Genomic DNA, 23,908 nt, shown 5'->3' on the forward strand with positions numbered 1-23,908 from the left:
CACCCTTCTCCCCTCTCATGCACTCTCTCACTCTACCTCAAATAGGTAAATAAATACAACCTTTAAAAAAAAAAAAAGTCTGTTCTTGGTCTGTCTCGCTCTCCCTCTTTTATTCCCTTTGCTCATTTGCTCATGATGTCACTCATGTGGAATTTAAGAAACAGAACAATTTCACATGAGTGACATCATACATGTATTTGTCTTTCTCTGACTTACTTCACTTAGCATAATCACTCTCTAGCTCCATCCATGTTGCTGCAAATGGCAAGATTTCATTCTTTTTTATGGATGAGTAATATTCCATTGTGTATATATATACCACATCGTCTTCATCCATTCATCAGTTGATGAACCACTTTCCATTTGACTTTTTTTTAAATTTTAAAAATTTTTTATTTTTTATTTTTTATTATTAATTCAACAGAGAGATAGAGAACACAAGTAGGCAGAGCAGCAGGCAGAGGGAAAGGGAGAAGCAGGCTCCCCGCTGAGCAGGAGTCCAATGCGGGACTTGATCCCAGGACCCTGGGATCATGACCTGAGCCAAAGGCAGATGCTTAACCGACTGAGCCACCTAGGAACCCTAACTGTCCTTTAAAGTTAAAAATATGCTTTATTTTATGACCCGACAATTCCATTCTTAGGCATTTACCAAGAGAAATAAAAACAGATGTCCACAAAAAGACTTGTACAAACTGTATATAGTAGCTTTATTCATAGTAGTCAAAAAAATGGAAACAAGCCAAATCTCTACTAATAGACAAATGGTTAAACTGTGGAACAGTAATACAATGGAACATATTCAGCAATAAAAAAGAATAAATTACTGATAAACATAATTAAATGGACAAATCTCAAAAACATTGATCAGAAGAAAAAGACACAGAAGAAGAATCAGCAAAAACTAAATCAGTGGCAAATCAGAAGAGTCATCGCATAAGCGGGATGAGTACTAACTGGAAGGGCATACAAGGGAACTTTTTCAGATTATGAAAATGTTCTGTATCTTGAGAATGAGGTTACATAAATTTGTCAAGCTCATCTGAGAATACACTTTAGATCTGTATATTTCATTGGGTGTAAATTTTACCTTAACAAAAATCTAAATGGGTAACCCAAACTACAAAGATGTAAATGTACTAAAATTCTTGTAATTCTAGAAGTGGGCAGGAAAGAATAGACTTAAGTCCTATATCCATAAATTTAGTCAGGCCGTAATACCGAGCACCTGTGCACCCTGTACCTGACAGAATAAATTACTGAATAGAATAAAACCAGAATATAAGCCCATTTCTTCCATTTTTTGCTACAGAAGACATAATGATGAGAAAAATAAACATTCACATCTATAATAATATTGAGAAAAGCAAAAATTTCCCATCAATACCTGAACCAAAATTAGGCTTCCCTATGATACAAAATTGGGCTACCAGGAATGAAAATAATTAAAATTTATTTAATAGCATATTGTCTTATACTAAGGTGAAAAACAATACTTACTGAAAGCCTCCAAACCTATCCTCTGTGCATTCTTCTGATACTATAAAACCCATTCATTCTGCCAGACACTGTTCTAAACCTAACTCATTTAATTTTAACAACTGAGGATACACCTGGGTGGCTCAGTCAGTTAAACATCTGCCTTCGGCTCAGGTGGCAATCTCAGGGTCCTGGCATCGAGCCCCGCCATCAGGCTCCCTGCTGAGTGGGGAGTCTCCTTCTCTCTCTCATTCTCCCTCTATGCGCTCCCTCTCTCAAATAAATAAATAAAATCTTAATATAATAATAACTTTAACTCAATGAGATAGATACTATTACCATCCCCATTTTACTCATAAGCAAACTGAGGCAGAAAGGGGTCAAATACTTACCCAGGTCATACCCAGACAGAGTCAGGCTCAAATCTCAAGCAGTCTGGCATCAGGGCCCAAGCTCATAACCACTACACTATAAAACAGCCTTCAATCTGCTTTTCTAAAATGTTTCTTAAGTAGCTCTTTTCTGCCTGTGCAACACAATTTCAGTCCTACAATATACCGCAAGGCCCATATACCTAACTTATTCCTGATTTTTCTAACAAAATCTCTAAATCAATTTTCCTCCAAATATATCCTAGAAGTAGTAACTTATAAGGAGACTCAAAAGAATTTTTTTAAATAGACTTTTTTTTTAATTAAGAACAAACAGAGAAAGTCCCGACAGTGACAGTGTAATTTCAGAATTCTTTTGTACTGACCTAAGATTCATAACTGCTTTAGATCAAATGAGATGAAAATTTGAATTTTTTTGGTACATTGGTGTCCAAGTCAGATGATTTTAACTTGTATAATTTTTAATTGCAAATGATTATCTTTACCACTGATCTAATATAATTTAATTCATCAGTATTTACTGGGACCCCAATACTAAAAAGCACTCCACAGAACACTGTGGAGGTCAACTGATACTTATAAGATATTGCTTCTACTTTCAAGGAATTTTCTAGCACAGCATTTCTCATATTAAACCAGGATATATTAACTACCTAGGTTCTACCAAATTCCAGATTCCTACATCCCAGGGTGAGAAGAAGTATGTGGTAGTAATGTAGTAGTACCTCACTGTGGTCTACTGAACCCAAAGTCACAGTGATTTTTTTTTCTCCCTCATTTTTTCCTATCAGTTTTGTAATTTTAGCTCATATGTAGGCCTATGATCCAGTCTGAGTTAATTTTTGTATATGGTGCCATGTAACAGTTGAGGTTCATTATATTGCACATAGATGTCCAATTGTTCCAGCATGATCTGTTGAAAAGATTGAGACCAGTGCATTTTAATGTAACAGAGCACAAAAAGTTCATTGATACAGTTTCAGATTCTATACTGCAACTAATCTTCTAAGAAATTACAACTAACTGAAAAGGGTATTAAAGTACCTCTCTCTTTTTAAACTATATATCAGTGTGCCTGGATAGTCTTCATATATTCAAAACAACACATCACAACAGATTGAATGAAGAAACAGAAATGAGAATCCAGCTGTCTTTTATTAATCTAGACATTAAAGAAATTTGTAAAAAATGTAATACAATGCCAATCTTAACTAATTTTTTTAGAAAGGTTATTTTTCATAAAGTATTTAATTTGTATTAGCATGTAATGGGGCTTTTTTAAAAAAGATTTTATTCATTTATTCATAAGAGACACACAGAAAGAGAAAGGAAAGGCAGAGAGAGAAGCAGGCTCCCTATGGAGCAAGAAGTCTGATGTGGGACTTGATCCCAGGACCCTGGGATCATGACCCAAGTGGAAGGCAGACATTTAACCAACTGAGCCACCTAGGTGCCTCAGAATGGGTTTATTACAGTTATTTTAAATGAAGTAATAAATTAATACTTAAAAATTTTTTCTCAGTTCTAATTTCAAACAGTAAATACCAATAGATATAACCCACAAAAATAAAAGCACTTCGGTGTCCTCAATAATTTTTAAGAATGCAAAGGAGTACTAGACCAACACTAAACTGCCACCATCTCTCCTCAATCACTAAATTACCCTTAGAATAGCTAGAGTAATAGATCTAAATGCAAACTGGGGGCGCCTGGATGGCTCAGTTGGTTAAACGTCTACCTTCTACTCATGTCATGATCTCAGAGTGCTGGGATGGAGCTCCGCATCATGGGGAAGTCTGCTTTTCCCTCTCCCACCCTGCTCATGCACACACTCGCACGCTCTCAACTAAATAAATAAGTCTTTACAAATGTTAATAAGAAAATAAATGCAAATCTGATCGGGTCAAACTTCTGTTTAAGTCCTTTCAACAGCATCCTGCTCTTCTCAGCATCAAGGCTAAGATGACCCACAAATCCTGCATGATCAAGCTTCCCAGTCTTTCCTAGCTCCATTCTCCTCCTTCTTTGAAATAATAGTCTTTTTACAGTGGAGTCCTTAAATGTACCAAGCTCCACCTGTTCCCAGGGTCTTTGCATTGCCTCTTCCTTAGACCTGAAATGTTTCTCCCTCCTCCCGTTTGCCTAGTTCATTCCTACTCATCCTCAAGACCTTAACTCAAAACTTTATTACCTGATCTTCCTTATTCCCACCCTTGGATTAGATCAGGTTCCTCTTTTATACATTCTTTTGGCTCTCTGCACATTTCTCTCATAGGCTTTTTCAGTTGGGAGTTTATACTCTGGGGATTATGTGATTTAATAGAAATAATTATACATAAAACTATCAAATAAAATTTTGCCTATATGTCATATGCATTTTTCTAAGATCAATAGTTTATTGGGTTCTCAACAGTTCTCTTCAAACTCTCAAAGGAGTCCATGACCCCTGGGTAGTGAAGAACCAACCTTACCCAAAGACAGGTCTGGCCTCTGCCTTTGGCTACTGGGAGGTGGTATACTGGCCTCTGGAACTTCTTACCTAAGAGGAGTGTCTTTCTTTGCCTGAGGACTTTGGCCATTGGACAAATGTGATTTATAGTGGAGGCTTTGAGCCATACATTATCAGTTCCAATCCTGAGAGGAAATGGGAGAAAGCATTAGTGTGACCTACAGAAGGGGCCAGATATACTAACAGTCAGCCAGGCAGGCAGTTTGTAATTGTGCCCCCAAAATACTCTAGACACCAAAGATTTCGGTAAATTTCCCTAGTTGGCAATACCCTTTGTGTACTGTCATATACTGTGGCCAGGTCATGAATCCATTGGGAGATGATGACAAGAAGTTTTATATTTGGTCTCTTGAGAATCTGCCCATGTGTCTCTTTCTTTTGGCTAATTTTAACCTGCACTCTCGCCCTGTAGTAAATTTTAAGTATAATAGCTTTCAGTGAGTCTGTGAGTCCTTTCTAGTGAATTATCAAACATGAATGTGGGTCATGGGGGCTCCTAGACTTGCAATTGGTGTCTGAAATGAAGACAGTCTTGTAGTGACTGTTCTCTTAGACTTTGCAGTTTGGCTAAACTTATTACAACCCCAATAAGATTAAAAAACCACAGGTTAGTCCATGAGTTCCTGGAGAGCAGAAACTTTACCAATATGACATGTAACAAAAATTTAAATATTTGAAATAAATTGATACTGTTAGGATAGCAAAATTCTCTAATAACAATAGCAATAATATTAATGATGATGAAGATGATAACAACAGTGGCCATTTACTGCACGCCTTTACTTAGTCCCCATGTACAGATGAGGAACATAAGGATGAGAGTGAAATGACTTGCTCAAGATCATACTAGTGACAAAGACAGTATGTAAGCCCTGATTTAACTAATGTTAAAGCCTATGCACTTTCATGTATTGTATCTCCCAAGACAAGCAAATGAAGTTTAATATTGTGTTTTACAAAGGACAAACAGAAATACCTAGCACTATCACCACTAAAATGGTATTATTAAGGAACAACAACTGTTAGCACAGTTCAGGAATGCAGAATACTTAACTTTCTCTCTTTTAACTAAGACTATAGACATAAGCATTCTGATGCTTGCTTACAGCTTGCGTTTGAAATTCTTCTAAATAGAATATGAACTACATAGGTTAAAAACAAAGAAAAAGCTAAGCTACGTATTACTATTAAATGCTAAACACAAACTGCAAATGCCTGAGGCGGACAGATAACATTTCTGCCACGAAAATCACCATATATAGTACCCTAATTTGTAAGCTATGGGCATCAAGCTCTTTCTTACATTTTTCTCTACAAATGTTCTATTCTCTCTACAGATTTCTCTCACAACCTAGAATTGTCCTAATAGCCTCTAAGAAAGGCTAAAGGGAACTAGAATCTGTCAGTTCATGCAAGACCAGCTGGATTGTTTCAAGCTGAATATTGTACTCAAGGTCTTAAAAGGCCTTTCCACCTTGAAATTAGACCTGTTAATTAAGAGATAAACACAGATCTTACCCCAAAATATATAGAGGAGTATAGTAACGAGGAGACACTCTGAATTAGAGCACTTTTTATTTTTAATAATCCTAAGAAAAACACAAGAAGGTGTTCAGGTAACTGGTTGTAATTAATTGGCTTTATGTAGGTCCAGAGCAAACGTTACATAATAAATGCTACTGGTTGAAATTACTTTAGAATTCACTATCATACTTGTACTAGATATGAAAACCAACAGTCAAGTTGTGCTATATCAATTCTGGCAAACCAATCACAGTAATAAAAATGTCTGAAGAGTGGATCAGTCTGGGTATACATTAAAAATGAATCATTAAAGGAGTACTGAGTCATGTGAAATACAAGCAATATGAAGGAGAGAAAGTGAACATAAGTAAAGCATAGGAAAGGAGGAGGACACACTCATGAATCAGACACACACTAATGCCCGCAAATAACCCACAGAGACAGAGAAAGTACCTGGAAAGCTGTGAGTGCGCCAGTCCCTGGGTTATACAGGCATCGCAGCGAAGGCATGCTGTCCGCCAGGCTGGAGCAGCCCAGCCACAGAGACCTGGGCATAGAGCACTGCAGAGAGAGGACAACTATGAGATGGGACAGTATGAGACAGGATGGCACAGATTACAGGAACTTTCAAGGCTTGGCTGAATGCAATATTCCAGTTGCAGCTGGCCTTTACGATAGAAACATTTTCAAGAAAAATACTACTTACTATTTCTAACCCCGGAGAGAACCTTGAAAGGGGCACAAGTGGCCAAAAGGCAAGGGGAAAGAAAGGAGGTTATAGGTAAAACAAAACAAAAGAAACAAACAAACAAACAAAAAATAGTAAAAATTGTTGTCTCTGTTCTTTTATGTATGAGTCTAAAGGAAATCTACTTCTTAATCCAACTAATCAATTCTTTTCCTCTGTGTACCTCAACTCATCTACCATAAATTCACCACAGGATGAATTACTGTACAGACTAAAAAGAAAAAGAACACTTCATGATAATTTCATTATCAGGAATGGTAAAGTAGAAAACAAAATACAACAGGAAAGTTGGGGGTTTTTTTTAGAAGGTGAGGAAAAGGGAAAGAGAAAGTATTATACCCCCCCCAGCAGCTGACAGCAGCCAACTCTGCACAGTTTGCATATGTTTTATGTATCTTGTTAGTCTGCTATTCATTAACCAAAATGCATAGTTACCATAGCAGCTGCCTCTTCCATCTTTCCAGATGGATTGGGGGGTGGGGTGGGGAGGAGGACAACCCAAACAGAAGGGAAAACAACAACAAAGAAAGAGAGAGAGAGACAAGGACAGAAAAAGAGAAAGAGAAAAAGAGAACCAAAAGTTGCTGGTATTAAAATCTTCTAAATAAAAAGGTACATGTGAGTGTAAATATACAAATAATGTATTCAGTAGCAAAAAGGGTAAAAAGGATTTCTAGTAACACTAGTTAAACAGTATTAGTGTTATTGCTCCTATAGTCTTACAAAACACTATTTTTTAGAAGAATTTTTACATTCTTCAAGTTTCTCTAAATGTATTCCAGGCTGAGGTTTGGTCCATCAACATCTAACAGTACCAAAAAAATTAAATACCTGATCATAGCATATATGAAAACAGCAATACATTATTTTAAAATACAGCAGTCAATACACATAATATTAAACTTGAAATTGTAGGTCTTAAAATATTAAATATCATCATGGGACTTTTTTATTCTTAAAATATTCTAGATACAGAAATTAATATTAGGAAACAAAATATGGTATTCATTGGTCACACTCTAAAACTGATATAAGGATAGTCTGCTACAAAGGACTCCAAAAAAGTGATCAGGTCTAGATGGTGCTTTGAGGTCATTACTTCCTCATTTTATAGTTAATGTTGACTAATGACCTAGAAAAATCGAGGTTTTTATTCGTGATCATGAATTTAGAATGTAGAGAACTAGGAACTGAAATGCTGGCCTATTGCTTCTTAAGTGCTGAACTTAAGTGCTGAACTTTCCTACCTCCATCCATTCCTAGGTCATCATGTGGAGACATCAGACTTCAAAGAAGGTTATTTGCTAAACAAATCACTGGATAACACACCAACCACAACAGCTACACTGCTATGAACTAACACAACAATCTCCTAACTTTGTTCACTGTTTCCAGTATTTCTTCACCTCAAGCTATAATCCATTTTATGAACAGCAGCTAAATAGAATAACTGTGTTCACCTTACTATCATGTCACCCTTCCCAACAATTCTTAATGGCTCCCTTTAACTACTAAATGAAACCCAAGCACTCTATTGATCTGATCTTTCCCAGCTGTCTACATTAACTCACCTCTGTCCTCCCAATTGGCCCTGATGCTCTAGCTCATAACTAACTTGATGTTTTATTCAAATACCCATCTTAGTCCCATCCTGTGAACTTGTAATTTCCTTCTCCCTTTCACCCTGCCAATGTACATCTCTCATTTATTTCAACTCTCCTTAGAATTATTTATACTAATTTCAGTCTTACCCAGTAGTTCTCAGAAGGAGAGATGCTCATGTTTTCAGAAGGCAAGGGAGAAGAGAATAAGAATCACTGTTTTGGGGCACCTGGGTGGCTCAGTGGGTTAAAGCCTCTGCCTTCAGCTCAAGTCATGATCCCAGGGTCCTGGGATTGAATTCTGCATCAGGCTCTCTGCTCAGCAGGGAGCCAGCTTCCTCCTCTCTCTCTGCCTGCTTCTCTGCCTACTTGTGATTTCTGTCTGTCAAATAAATAAATAAAAACCTTAAAAAAATAAAATCATTAATGTAAAAAGCAACAAGTTGTTGTTAGTGAGTTTCTCTCATGGTTAATGAGAGACACTGCATATTATTAAGCAGCTGGTTAAAGTTCTTGCAGATGCCAGGCAGAACAAAGTCTCATTCTGAAGGTGGGACTGAATGTCGAAAAGTAGGACAGTGAGAAGAAGTGAAAATAAATTAAAAAAGAGAATGAAAATACAGAAGAGAAAAAAGGGAATGGTAGAAAGAAAAAGCAGCAGGGCCTACAGGACGGCTTCGCTTCTCCCCTTCCCTTCAGAAAAGGAAGATGGCTCATGCACTTTTAGCCATACTGAAGACACCTGCATGATCTCTTCCTTGTTATTAAATGTGCATATTTGTTTGTATTTGTGAACACTATTTGCTAAGTCTTTCGGTATTCCTCTTTGCAATGTTTCATCTCCTTTTTTCTATATTGGATCCTGTGTTATTGCTGTAGTATGTCCTTGATTATTATGACTTTCTTTACGATTCATCATTTTAATGCTCTTCCTTACTCATTCATTCCTATCCTCCACCGAAAGTCCTAAGAATTTGAAAGGACTTACCTCACCCCCTTAAACTAAAATTTCAAAATAAAATTATAATCAATAATGAGCTACAAACACCCAGGAAAGCCACTAGATACACTGGTATGATTTCCAAAATAGCATTAACTTGCAAACACCACACAGAGGATGCATTTTCAATTATTATGAGACAATTGGTGTGGGTATGAAAAGTGCACTTGGATAGTCAGATCTGCACATTATCATAAGATTTTATATACTATAGCTCAATTTAAAAACCAATTTTCAAATTGGTTTGTATTGTAACAATTAATCTTACCCACACTGGTAAATGCCACTTAAAAACACTGAGGAAAAATTATAATCACAAAATTAATGAAACAGGCTGTAACTTCTACTCTACCTCTTTCCCTTCTATACATTTAGGAGCATCCTAAAGGAAGGGGGAAATCAAAAGAAATCTGGGCAAGAAGTAACAGGGTAAAAAGGAGTGTCATTTTGGTTACTATTCTTATATATTCTATGTATTTCAGGGCCATCCTGATTCATCAATTTCTGACAAAGATCCAAGACTTTTTCTGCCCTGCCATGTTTAATATATAACTCCTTTAAAACCTACCTTTAAAAAACTGAAAAGCACAAATAGTTTCCTACTTAAAGTTTAGGCTGGAAAATATTTAAATTTCTAAGGTTTTCTCTCTACACTTAAAAAAAATTTTAATTTAAAAAAAAAAGCAGATTCTAAACTAAACTGCAATCTAGCAACTATATTCTCATGTTTAAATACTTCTATTAACTGTTAAAGGACTTGTGAATAGACTATTCCTTAAATGTTTCTCCTGCACAATCTCAAAAGCCACAAGAAAGTCTGGATCACCCATGTGCCTTCATCCTATCTACACAGCACATATCTGTCTTCTCAACTCATTCCCCACTTGACCTCACTCCAGATAACTCTACTTTGCAAATATCAAAGAAAGGTAAAGACTATAATAATTTATTACAATTGAAGTTTGTTAGCTGATTGGGTAAGTGCACTAGCTTTTGAGAAGCATAGACACAGCATTTTTAAAAAATGCTCAAACATGTTTTCTACTAGATGGAAGAATCAGAAAGAGATTGAAATGTTGCAACAAAGGGCCTCCAGTGCTTCAAGAAGAATATGCTACCTAGTCCCTTCAGGTCCAACAGCACAAATTCATTTTCACAGAGAACAGTGAAAACCTTGGCTCCTCCCCCTACTTGGCTGCCTGGAGAAAAGTCGCAGTTCCTCTTCAATGATAGAGGGCCCTGTAGGCAAAGGGCTGGCCTCAGCATTTACTACATGAAAGCTGAATGACAAAATCTCCTAAACTCAGGTCCCTGTTGGTCAACTTCTACGAGTAATAGAAGCTATAATAATCAACAATAAAAAGATAGCTGCATTGAGAGTTTGTGTATCCTTAAGCTATGGAATAGAAGAATTCCCTTTTCACTACTCTATCAACTAAAAAGTCAGTCCAAGAGAACTACAGCATTCCACAGGCCATGTAATATATTCAGACTCTACATATACAAATTCAATGACTGCCTCTTAAGAATCCCAATTTAGTTCAATCACTTCAAAAATGAAACTTCCACTTGTCACATAGGATAGTCATGTCTGCCCAGCCTCATTGCACAAAGTTGTGGTAAAATTAAAATAAGAGTGCCAAAAGAAAAAAATGTAAAGTGATGCCATTACTAAGGCTTCCATGAATGTCGATTGTATTTCAAAACATTCGGGAAGCCATTATGAACTGTAGACCATAGAATCAAATACGTATTGTTTTTTACCAGAATGGATACACATGGAGTACAAGGAAAGGAGAACCAAAATTTGTCAGGCATAAACTGTGCTAGATCCTTTAAATACCTTATTTCGTTAAATGATTATAAACCCTATCAAAGAGTTATTAATATTTTCACTGTAACAGTAGAGTAAACTCAAGTTCAGAAGAGTTACAGTGACTACACGGCAATAACAGAAGACCCCAATGTGTTTGTCTCCCCTACACTACACCCTAAGACTCACCACTATAAAGACCTGCTCTCAAGTACTCTTTCTTAGCGAGATAAATTAACCAACACAAACAGTAACTGCAAGGAAAATACAATAACATACGAAATTGTATTTGACAATAGATGCTATATAAGTTTAATTAAAATTTAGACAAGTTCAGACACAGGCTTTATTTTATTGTAGCAATTGTTACTGTATGTAAGTTAATTACATATCTGTCTCCTCTACCAGATGGTATTCCTCAGAGATATGAGACATACCTTACTTTTTTTTACCTCCAGTATCTGGTCATAGTAGATACTCAATAAAAGCGAGCTTAATGGTGAGAAATCAGAGAGAGCTACATACCAAAAAGAAGGAAGCAATTTTTACTTATGGAATAGGTAAGAATACTGATAAAATAATAATGGGTACTTTACTAAGACCAATCTTATCAGACTAGAAGGGCTTACTAGAACAGTACTGGAGAAAGCTCTTTTCACAATTATCTTACTCACCTGCAAAACAATCTAGCAAGGTAAACAAGATCCAAAGAGGTCAAGTAAATTAACAAAAGTTGGTAGGCACCTAACAAGCTGTAAAGATGGGATTCAAAACTAGATATTCTGGGTACCTAGGACAGTGCCCCATAAAAATGGCACTTAAAAAGGACTTAATAGGACTTAACAACTAACTATAAGGAAAGAAGAGGATGAGTCCGAAATAACTATGAGTTTTCAAACCTGAATAACTAGAAGGATGGTGGTAGCACTGATAGACACAGTGGAAGGAAAGTGTGCTAGATAAGTTCAGAAATCATTAATATGATAATATACCCCTGGTACTTAAGTAAAAATTTGGCATGAAAGCTTGGATATAAACCTGTAAAGATTATACAGATAAAGGAAATCACTGTATCTGTGTAAGTTGGAAAGCGCTAGGTTAAAAGCATTTGCTGTGAAAATACTAGTGACTTTTTTTTTTTAAATAAAATTTTATTCCTCTTCCCTTGTCTCCTTTCCTACTTGAAAAATTCAATTTGACAACCATTAAGTGAATATAGGCTAACTAGGCATCAAGCTGAGTGGTAGAAGTGGTTGCAGTGGCCCAATACAGGCTTTTGGAGTCCAAGAGGTTATAAGAAAGGTGGCCCTGAGGGGGAAGAGGCCTGGCATAGAGTTTTAGAGCCCTAGCTGGTGAGAGGAAAAAAATCTGCACAAGAGGGTGGCCTGGCATGGGGTACTACAGTCCCAGTGGAATGAGGAAGGCTTCCAGAATGGCAGTGAACAATAGGATGATGAATGGGATCGGGCAGGGCAATGCAGGAGGGCAAGACAGCTAGGGTTCCCAAAGTGAGCAGAAGACACATTCATTGAGAGTGAAAGGATGGATACTGGTCCAGCACTGAGTTTCACACCCACTGGGATAAATAGGGTGGAGGGGCAATGGCCCAAAACAGTGTTTTATACCCAGTAGGAGGATCCCAGTGCAAATAGTAGGAAATCAAAGGGGTAAGGAAAGCATCCACACAGAGTATGGAGTGGGGAATGAAGAGCCCTCTACCAGCAATGGGAGACGAGTTATATAGGAGGATGGATCAAATAAGGGGATAGACCAAATACTGAGGATAATAAGAGCAAGATTTCTCCTAATCAAAAAAGAGTTATAAATACAGAAAGGAAGAAAAATAGAATGAATGCTGTGCTACTGAACTAGAATTGAAGATATTATTGTGAGCTCAAAACTTAAAATACACAGAGAAATTTCTAGGTAAATGATATATATATACCCACATACAGGTTTCCCTTGCCATCCAAAAGCAGAGTGTTCCTGGGGTGCCTGGGTGGCTCAATCAGTTAAGCATCCAACTCTTGATTTCAGTTCAGGTCATGATCTCATGGGTCATGGGGAGCCCTATGTCAAGCTCCCCACTCAGCAGGGAGTCTTCTTAAAGATTCTCTCTCTCTCTCTGAAATAGGTAAATCTTTAAAAAAGAGAGAGAGAGAAAGGGAGAGAGAGAGAGAGAAAAGTACAGTGTTCCTATGAAACCTTTCAAAATCCAAAATGGCAGAAAGCAAGGAAGGAATTGCCTTTGGAGACATTTTGTAGTGTTCCCAGACCCCAAAAAAATAACCTCTCTTATGATTTTCTGATACCTTAGGGCAAATCTTGCTAATGAACACACAAAATATACGGGGGTAAAGCATAGATGTTCACAGACATAGCACAAGCTAAGGAGACCTGATGCTGAAATGTGAATGTGGTTCTCAGGGGAGCGTGGTGATGCACCCACTGCTCACAGTGTACTTTGCCTCTACAACAGATGACCACAAAACAAACACTGCATGCTATCTTCTTTTCTCCTCTTTTCACAAAAGTAAAAATCGCCTTCAGATTTCTTTTGCATAATGAAAACAGTTACTAGTGTAGGTCTTTCCTAAAAGCAAAGTGGTATAAAGGAAGGGATACCTGTACACAAAAACACACCCTAGCTCTACCAACTGAGAAGGCCCACTAATAGTAATATGCTAACAGCAATGAATACATTCAATGATCCTAAATATCACTCTCTAAGCTGCTTAGAACAATGGCTCATTACAGGACTTGGGCAGGGAAAGTTTAAGATGAGCATAGAACACATTCTTGTGGCACTCAAAGGATGATGGAGACATGGGAATATGATACAGGGGCCAGCATGAAAGGCTCTCACAAGCTAAATGTGGGACAAATTGAACATTCAAATAAATAATGACAATAATGGATTATAACTGGGGTAGGCAAACTCTAACATGGCCCCCCGTGATCCACACCTCCTGCATTCATAATCCTTATATAATCCCAACCCCTTGAGTGTGGGACAGGCTCATACCTAACCTACATTACATGAGATCGTAACTACCATCTTGCTAGCAGACACCACTGCCTTTTGGCATGGATATTTTAATGAAGCAAGCAGTCCATGTGGCAAGAAACTGTGGATGGCTTCCAGCCAACAGCCAGCTAGGAACTGAGGCTCTCAGTCCAGTGACCCATGAAGAAAGAAATTCTGCCAAAAAACATAAGTGGATTTCTCCTTGATCAAGTCCTCAAATGAGACCTCAGCCCTGGCCAACACCTTGATTACAGCCTTATGAGAGATGTTGCCAGAGAGGACCCAGGGCAGCCATGACCAGACTCCTGATCCCAAGAAACGGCAAGATAATAAGTGTGTGTTGCCATGTTATAATTAGGTTCTAAATCTGTGGTATTTGGTATGCAGCAAAAGATAACTAATACAATAAGCCACTAAGTAAAATAGAAACCCATGACTCCATTAGTAATAAACTGAAAGTTTAATGAGGAGCATGACACTTGAATAGTCTCAAAACATCTCCCCACAAAAATACTTATTACAAATGAGAAAACAGTAACTTTACAGTGGAAGAACTTGGCTGACATCTTAAGCAAGTGGTCAGCATTAAGATCACCAATAATGAAATAAATTAAAAGCAAATGTCTTCTGATAGAATACAAGAAACGCTATGATATTCTGCAAAAGATAGACAACCTGTATCTAATCGTACGAAAAAGTCAAAAAACCCAAACGGAAAAGCAATCTACAAAATAACCAGCTTAGAAGCCTCAAAAATGTCAATGTCACCGAAATCAAAGAAAGACTGAAGAACTATCACAGACTGAAAGAGACTAAACAGAGATGACAACTAAATGCAACATGTTATTCTGAACTAGATCTTTCTGCTATAAAGGACATTTATTGGGATTGCTAGAAAAGCCTGAATAGGGTCTGTAGACTAGTTGGCAGTCATGTAACAATATTAATTTCCTCATTTTGATGATTATTAACAGGTTATGTAAGAAATGCTCATTTGTAGAAAATATACATCAAAGAATTTAGGAGTGATGAAAATCATGTCTGTACCTTACTCTCAAATAATTTATGGAAAAATGATGTTATCTGCATTTTACTTGCAACTTTTCCGTAAGCTTGAAAATATTAAAAATATTGAAAATATTTTTAAAATAATATGAAAATCTAATTAATGAAAATAATATTGGGATTTTGCTTCAGCTATGGTATATTAATTTTATCAGGCTAAATGTTATTCAGAAAAAAACAACTATAAAAGCTAAATACAATACAGAAAGCTATTTGAAGGCATCAGGGAACAACTAATGCAGCCAAGACTTTAGGAGCCAAAATTTTAGGCAGAAGGGAAATACACTGTGGTAAACCTGACATTCTATATACAATTTCCCCCTGAACATTTGGTCCTACTTTTTGCAAGCAGAGTCAGATCTGAAAAACCAAATTTAAAGCATAGTTCAGCAATCTCATGGTGCTAAGGTGCCAAAAACTGGCATACAGGGCCCATCAAGGACAAGATGCCCTGGTTAAAAAAAAAAAAAAAAAGTTAGGGTTTCAGCTGACTCCAGGGAAAGGCACCAGAAATAAAGCAGCCTCAATCAAACCAAAGGGATATGTCCATGAAAAGAATATTAAACGCTCTGAAGGAAGTTACCATCTACAGTCCCCACCATTTTTATTTTTTAAAATGTTTAGCATTCAATACAAATTACCAAGAACTCAAAGAAAAGGGATTAAATGTTGCTCCCCCAAAAAGCCTAGAAATAAAACAATAAAAACAGAACCAAATAGCCAAAAGGTAAAAATAATCCAAGTATCTACCAACAGATGAATGAATAAATACAATGTGGCATACACATATAATGCAATACTTTTCAACCTTAAAAAGGAAATTCTGACGTGTTCTTCAATAAGGATGAACCTTAAGAACACTATGTTAAGTGAAATAAGTCAGTCAGAAAAAGGAAAATACTTTATGTTTCCACTCATATGGTAAGAACTTTTCTGTAAGCTTGAAAATATTTTTTCTCATTACCATGAGAAGCCAAATTTAGGAAGAATGCTGGTTGCCAGTGGCTGGAAGGGAGAGAGGAATGGGGACTGGAGACTGGTCACACAACAATGGGAATGTAAAACTACTAAACTGTACACTTAAAAATTATTAAGATGATAAATTTTATGTTGTATATATTTTAACACAATTTTTTTAAAGACTCCCAAAGTGGTAACTATTGGAATTCCTAAACACAGGCTTAAAAATAACCATGTTTAAGATATTTAAGATGAGGGGTGCCTGGGTGACTCATTTGGTTAAGCATCCAACTCTTGGTTTCAGCTGAGGTATTGATCTCAGGGTTGGGAGATCCAGCCCTGTGTTAAGCTCTGCGCTGGCTGTGGAGCCTGCTTGACATTCTGTCTCCTCTCCCCCTCTCCCCCTACTCACACACTCTCTCTCAAAAAAAGATATTCAACATGAGAAAATGAAGAGTTCCATCAGAAAACTGAAATTAATCTTAAAAATACAAGAGGGGCGCCTGGGTGGTTCAGTGGGTTAAGCCTCTGCCTTCAGCTCAGGTCATGCATGATCTCAGGGTCCTGGGATCGAGCCCCGCATCAGGCTCTCTGCTTATCCCTGCTTATCCCTCTTTCTCTGCCTGCTTCTCCGCCTACTTGTGATCTCTGTCAAATAAATAAATAAAATATTTTTTAAAAATTTATTTAAAAAAATACAAGAGCTGAATTTAAGAATTCCTTAGATTGTTTTAAGAGCAGATTAGAAACAGAGCAAGTAAGAATTAGTGAACAAAAGACAAGTCAGCAGAAAATCAATGGATTGAAAGAGATAAGGATAGAAAAAAATATCGAAAAGACTTTAAGACATAAAAGTTACACACTGAGAAGTAAACACATGTATATTTGGGCTCCCAGAAGAAAAAAATAAAATAGGGCAAAAGCAACCCTTAACAGGATATGAACAATTTTCAAAACCTTATGAGTTAAGTACAAGTTAAGACTCTGTACAAACATGCAAAGCAAATGCCCTCTCTATGCCTTGGCAAACTGTCACTCTAGGTTTGACTAGCTTTATCCTTTGCACTTTCTTTCTTTTTTTTTTTTTTAAAGATTTTATTTATTCATTTGACAGACAGAGATCACAAGTAGGCGGAGAGGCAGGCAGAGAGAGAGGAGGAAGCAGGTTCCCCGCTGAGCAGAGAGCCCGATGCGGGGCCTGATCCCAGGACACTGGGATCATGACCTGAGCCGAAGGCAGACGCTTTAACCCACTGAGCCACCCAGGTGCCCTCCTTTGCACTTTCAATGATGTAAAATATTGCTAAGAGTTTCCTTAATGTAAAAATTTTTGTATTTAAGTTGTATATGAAGTTTTTCCTCTGGGACAGTTTCATTTTTTTTGTCACACCACTCTCCTCATTTAGGCTAATACGTCCACCTTCCCTAAGTTCCTCTGGTTGCAAATCTAGAGTCTAGCAGATGGTGTCAGTATCAACATTTCCATGGTCAGCTATTTATTCTATGATTCCTACCTTCAACTCAAATTTCAATTAAAATTATTATGACGTTTTGTTACTTTCTTTCATCTTATTGGCCAATTACCTCTTTGAATATCCATTTTTTATAAAATATCTCATGGATTTAACACTGGGAGAGGAAACAACAGACTTCAGAAGAAGTGATTAACCATATGTATCTGTTTTATCCACAGTGATATGTACACTGGAGAGCTAGCAATGAAGTTTGTACTTTACAAAAATTACAGTTAATATACTGAAAACTGAAATTTAAACCATGTTCTGGGGGACTGGTATGATTTAACTGTAGTAATTGAAATTTGTGGGTATCAGAATAATATAAAGTATGGACTTCCAGTACATTAAATCTAAATAAAATAAGAACTCTTAGTAAAAGTACATTAGACTTCAGCTTCCACCATAAGGGAGTAGTTAATACCAAAACTGGCCTCCCGTCATGGACAAGAAAAGTGAACAAAATATGTGAAACATATATTTGAAGACACGGGACAATGAGCAGTGCCAGACCATATTCCCTGAAAAACAGGAAATAAATGAGGTGACCCTCATAAGTGTCCTAAATCTTACACCTCAAGGCATTTTCCAGTTTATGACACAAGAAAAGGAGGAATCCAAGCAGAGCAAAATAGGACTACTTATTGAAGAAATAGAGAATAGAATGTGGGGAGGTCAAAGAGACAAGAACAGAGTAAGGCAGAGTACTGAAGAATGGATTAAGAACAAAAAAGCTTCAGATATCTGAACATTAAGTCTATTTCAAACACTAAGTCCTATTTACATGAGGTGAAACTCTACAAGGCCAGGCAAAGAACTATGAGGAAGCTATAAGCTCATAAACTCCTATAATCCACACAGAGCTGGGGAACCTTTTTCTGTTCTGATCAGCCAGGCTGCAAAAGCCTAGCTAAATAAACACTTGGGACATTCAAATAGGAGACCCAGAAAGCTCACACCTCAGTTATAGTGATAAACTACACAAGCATAAAGGTTACACTAAACCTGCCTTAATAAAGTTTAAAATCAAGCCACAACATCATCAAGTTGATCTGTAAGAAATTTAACTGCTGGCCAAAATAATGTAACATTTACAATATCTAAATTTAAACTATTAGAGAAAACGAGCAGTAATAAAATGTGACCTATAATCAGGAGGAATATTAGTCAACAGAAGCAGATCCAGAAATAAATGAACTGTGGGATATAAAAAATGAATGAGGGGCACCTGGCTGGCTCAGTCAGTTAAGCATCTGCCTTCCACTCAGGTTATGATCCCAGGGTCCTGGGCTCAAACTCCTCACTGGGCTCCTTGCTTGGCTTCTCCCTCTGCCTGCCACTCCCCCTGCTTGTGCTCTCTCTCTCAAATAACTAAAATCTTAAAAAAGATAGATAGATAGATAGATAGATAGATAGAAAGAAAGAGAGAAATATACCTTCCAGGAAAAAACCCACCATGTCTAAAATGATAATTTCATGAGATGGAACCAACAGCTGTAGAAGAAAAGATTAGTGAACTTGAAGAAACAGTAACATGCCAAATAAAGCACTAAGAGGAAAAAACTAGCAAAAACTGAATATCTCAATGACCTGTGAAAAATAATCAAGAAATCCAACATATGTATAACTGATGACCCATAAAGAAAACTGGGGGAGGGGCACCTGGATGGCTCAGTCGGTTAAGCGTCTGCCTTTGGCTTGGGTCATGATCCCAAGGTCCTGGAATTGAGCCCCATACTGGACTCCCTGCTCAGCAGGGAGTGCACTTCTTTCTCCCTCTCTGCCATTCCCCCTGCTCATGCACTTGCACTCTCTCTCTCTCAAATAAATAAATAAAATCTTAAAAAAAAAAAACAAAACTGGGGCAGTTGGGAAGGAAGGGGGAGTGGGGGGGCGTCAAGGAAGCATAAGATATATTTAGAAAAGGATACTGGATGCTGGTGAGGATGTGGAGGAAAAGGAACCCTCATGCACTGTTGGTGGGAATGCAAATTGGTGCAGCCACTGTGGAAAACAGTATGACGCTCCTCAAAAAATGGAATTACCACATGATCCAGCAGTAATTCCACCACTGGGTATTTACCCAAAGAAAACAAAAACACTAATTCAAAAAGATATATACACCATTATGTTTAATGCAGCATTATATACAAAAGCCAAGATACAGAAGCAACCCAAGTGTCCATTAACAGATGAATGAACAGAAAAGATACAGTATATATACATAATGGACTATTTATTACACAGCCATAAGAATGTAAACTTACCACTTGTAACAGCATGGATGGACCTAAACAGTATGACGTTAAGTGAAACAAGGAGAAAAATACCATAAGATATCACTCATATGTGGAAATAAAGAAACAAAATAAATGAATAAACAAAACAAAAAAAAAAAAAGGAGACAAAAAAGCAGACTGACTCTTAAATACAGAGAATGAAGTGGTAGCTGCCACAGCAGAGCTGGGAAGGAGAACAGGTGAAACAGATAAAGGGAATTAAGAGTACACTTTCTTGTAGAGAAATGTGTAGAATTTTGAATCATCATATTGTACACCTGAAACTAATATAACACTATGTTAATTATACTTTGATCAAAAGTCATATATATGGGGGTGTCTGGGTGGCTCGGTCAGTTAAACATCTGCCTTCGGCTCAGGTCATGATCTCAGGGTCCTGGGATCAAGCCCCACATTTGGCTCCCTGCTCAGTAGGGAGTCTGCTTCTCCCTCTCCCTCTGACTCCCACACTCCACTTGTGTGTGTGTGTGTGTTCTCTCTCAAATATTTACATAAAATATTTTAAAAATTTTTTAAATATATGAAAAGTAAGATATTAAATATGAGTAAATATTTTACTTTTGTGAGTAAATGTTTTTAAAATCCTTCTCATTTTAAAATTTATTTTAAAAATAAACAATTTAAATAATAACAATGAATTATGATATTCAGAATATATTTGGAAGCAAAACATGAACTAACACAAGAATAGGAGGAGAAAATGGAAATATTTGAGAAGTAAAATATTATTTCAAGGGAGTGTATAGTAAATTAAAAAATAAATATTGTTTTGCAAATCATATATCTGGTAAGGGTCTAGTATCAAAAATACATAAAGAAGTTTTACAAGTCGGGGCACCTCGGTGGCTCAGTGGGTTAAAGCTGCTGCCTTCGGCTCAGGTCATGATCTCAGGGTCCTAGGATGGAGCCCCACATCGGGCTCTCTGCTCAGCAGGGAGCCTGCTTCCCTTCCTCTCTCTCTGCCTGCTCTCTGCCTACTTGTGATCTCTGTCTGTCAAATGAATAAATAAACTCTTTTTTAAAAAAAAGAATTTTTACAACTCAACAACAAAAGACAACCTAATTCAGAAGCCTGGATGACTCAGTCGCTTAAGCATCTGAATCTTGATTTCAGCTCAGGTCATGATCTCAGGGTCTTAAGACCGAACCCCATATCAGGTTCTGTGCTCAGCACAGTGTCTGCTGGAGATTCTCTCTCTCCCTTTCCCTCTGCCCTCTCCCCACCACACACTCTCTCTCTCTCTCTCTCAAATAAATAAATAAATCTTAAAAAAAAAAAAAGACAACCCAATTCAAAAATGGACAAATGACTTGAATAGATATTTCTCCAAAGATACATAAATGGACGATAAGCACATAAAAGGGGGCGCACAACATCATTCGTCATTACAGAAATGAAAACCAAAATTACATGAGGTGCCCTTCATACCCACTAAGATGGCAATTAAAAAAAAAAAAAAACAAAACAAAAAAAAAAAACACCAGAACCATCCAGATACTTCAGAAGAGACACATGCCAGGAGATGAAGCTGGACTCAAAGTTTTACCATCAAAGTCCTATCCAGCCTCAAAAGCTTTTGAAGCTACAATAATGAAAAAACAAAACAACTAAAACTACACACACACATAGAAAATAACAAGTTGTGGTGAGTATATAGAGAAGGTAGAACCCTCACTGCTAGGGTGAGTATAAAAGTCAGCCACTACAGAAAACAGCTTGGGAATTCCTCAAAAAGTTAAGCAAAGAATTACCACAGAACCGCTTTTAGCAACTCCACTACTGAGTATATTCTCAAAAGAACTGAAAACAGGTAGTCGAATAAATGTATGTTTATGTGTTCTTAGCAACCTTATTCACAACAACCAAAAGGTAGAAACAGCCTAAATGAAGAGATAAACTGTAGTATAGGGACGCCTGGGTGGCTCAGTCAACTGAGGGTCCAACTCCTGATTTCAGCTCACGTCATCCTCTCGCAGTTCTGGGTTTGAGCTCCGTGCTCAGGGCAGAGTCCGCTTCAGATTCTCATTCCCTCCCCCTCTGCTCCTATCCCTGCTTGCTCACACTCTCTAATATAAACAAATACATTCTTTAAAACAAAAACTGTGGTATAGTCATACCATGGAGTATTATTCAACCCCAAAAAGGAATGAAGTACTAATACATGCTACAACATGGACAACCCTCAACATTATTCTGCTAAGTGGAAAAAGCCAGACATAAAAGATCCCATTACATGATTCTATACACATGAAACATCCTGAATAGGTGAATGTAGATTGCTAATTGCCAGGGCCTGAAAGGAGGGAATGGAGAAAAATTGCTTGATGGCAACGAAATTTTACCTGGAGTGAAAGAAATGTTTTGGAACTAGATAGAGGTGGTGATTACACAACACTTCAAGTGTACTAAATGACACTAAACTGCTCACTTTAAAGTGGTTAATTTTATGTCATGTGAATTTCACTTCAATAAATAAGCTGATCCTTTTACAGTTTTGAATTCTGCAGGTCAACTTATACGCAGATTTTTTTGATAAATATAATACAGTACTGTAAATGTATTTTCGCTTTTGATTTTCTTAATAAAATTTTCTTTTCTCTAGCTTACTTTATTGCAAGAATATATAATATATATAATATGAAAATACGTGTTAATCTAATGTTTATGTCATTGGTAAGGCTTCCAGTCAACAGCAGGTTATTAGTAGTTAAGTTTTGGGGGAATCAAAACTTATACACGATTTTCAGCTCTGCAGGGAGGGGTGTCAGCTTCCATAGCCTCGTTGTTCAAGGGTGAACTGTGTTTTAAAATGCATATTGTAGGGGCACCGGGGTAGCTCAGTGGGTTAAGCCTCTGCCTTCGGCTCAGGTCACGATCGCAGGGTCCTGGGATAAAGACCTGCATTGGGCTCTCTGTTTGGCAGGGAGCCTGCCTCCCCTTCTCTCTCTGCCTGCTACTCTGCATACTTGTGATCTCTCTCTTTCTGTCAAATAAATAAACAAAATCTTTTTTAAAAATGCATATTGTAGTCTCTAGAGTGACCACTAGAACAAAACAAAACAATGGTACTTATTTAAAGTAAGCCAATAGAGGAGATAAAATGGAATATTAAAACAAAAACAAAAAACTAATCCAAAAGAGGGCAGGAAATTTTAATCAAAAGGTAAAAAGAGGGGCACCTGGGTGGCTCAGTGGGTTAAAGCCTCTGCCTTCGGCTCAGGTCATGATCTCAGGATCCTGGGATCGGCCCCCCAGTGGGCTCTCTGCTCAGCAGGGAGCCTGCTCCACCCACCCACCCCCACCTGCCTCTCTGCCTACTTGTGATCTCTGCGAAATAAATAAATAAAATATTTTTTTAAACTGTAAATTTAAACTTAGTCATACTATTAACTACATTAATTATAATTGGTCTAAATCACCATTTTTCAATTAGTGACCACTAGTCCCATGTGGCTACTGAGCATCTGAATGGTGGCTAGTCCAAACTGAAATGTGCTTAACTGTAAAATCACATGAGATTTTGAAGACTCAATATAAAAAAAAGAAAAAAGTATCTTAATAACCTTATATTGATTACATGTTAACATAATACCTAAGTTATACTAAGTTAAATAAAAAGCACTATGAAAACTTCAATGGTGGGGCGCCTGGGTGGCTCAGTGGGTTAAAGCCTCTGCCTTCGGCTCAGGTCATGATCCCAGGGTCCTGGGATCAGGCCCCGCATTGGGCTCTCTGCTCAGTGGGGAGCCTGCTTCTCCCTCTCTCTGTGCCTGCCTCTCTGCCTACTTGAGATCTCTATCTGTCAAATAAATAAATAAAAATCTAAAAAAAAAAAAAAAGAAAACTTCAATGGTTTCTTTTTACTTTTTTGATGTGGCTATATGAGATTTGTACATTATATATTTGGTTAGGATCTGAGGTTAACATAATTCTATTGGACAGTGCAAGTCCAAACACTGATAGACTGTTAGACT

At 37.3% G+C, this 23,908-nt stretch overlaps 1 protein-coding gene across 7 annotated transcripts in view; it reads right to left on the minus strand.

The window, feature by feature from the left end:
* Positions 1 to 23,908, minus strand: part of BTRC (beta-transducin repeat containing E3 ubiquitin protein ligase) — a 177,615-nt gene that overhangs the window by 107,701 nt on the left and 46,006 nt on the right. For 4 of the 7 annotated variants that reach the window (XM_032881996.1, XM_032882023.1, XM_032881977.1 and 1 more), the window contains exon 2: positions 6,358 to 6,465. The exons of 2 other annotated variants lie outside the window; for them this stretch is intronic. In XM_032881996.1, coding sequence (XP_032737887.1) covers positions 6,358 to 6,465 — 108 coding nt within the window. Of the gene's footprint in view, positions 1 to 4,410; positions 4,506 to 6,357; positions 6,466 to 23,908 lie in introns of those variants that run through there. One more of the 7 variants, XM_032882014.1, reaches the window with a different exon arrangement.

Source organism: Lontra canadensis, unplaced genomic scaffold (genome assembly GCF_010015895.1).
Source record: "Lontra canadensis isolate GAN:19392208 unplaced genomic scaffold, GSC_riverotter_1.0 scaffold3, whole genome shotgun sequence".
NCBI lineage: Eukaryota > Metazoa > Chordata > Mammalia > Carnivora > Mustelidae > Lontra > Lontra canadensis.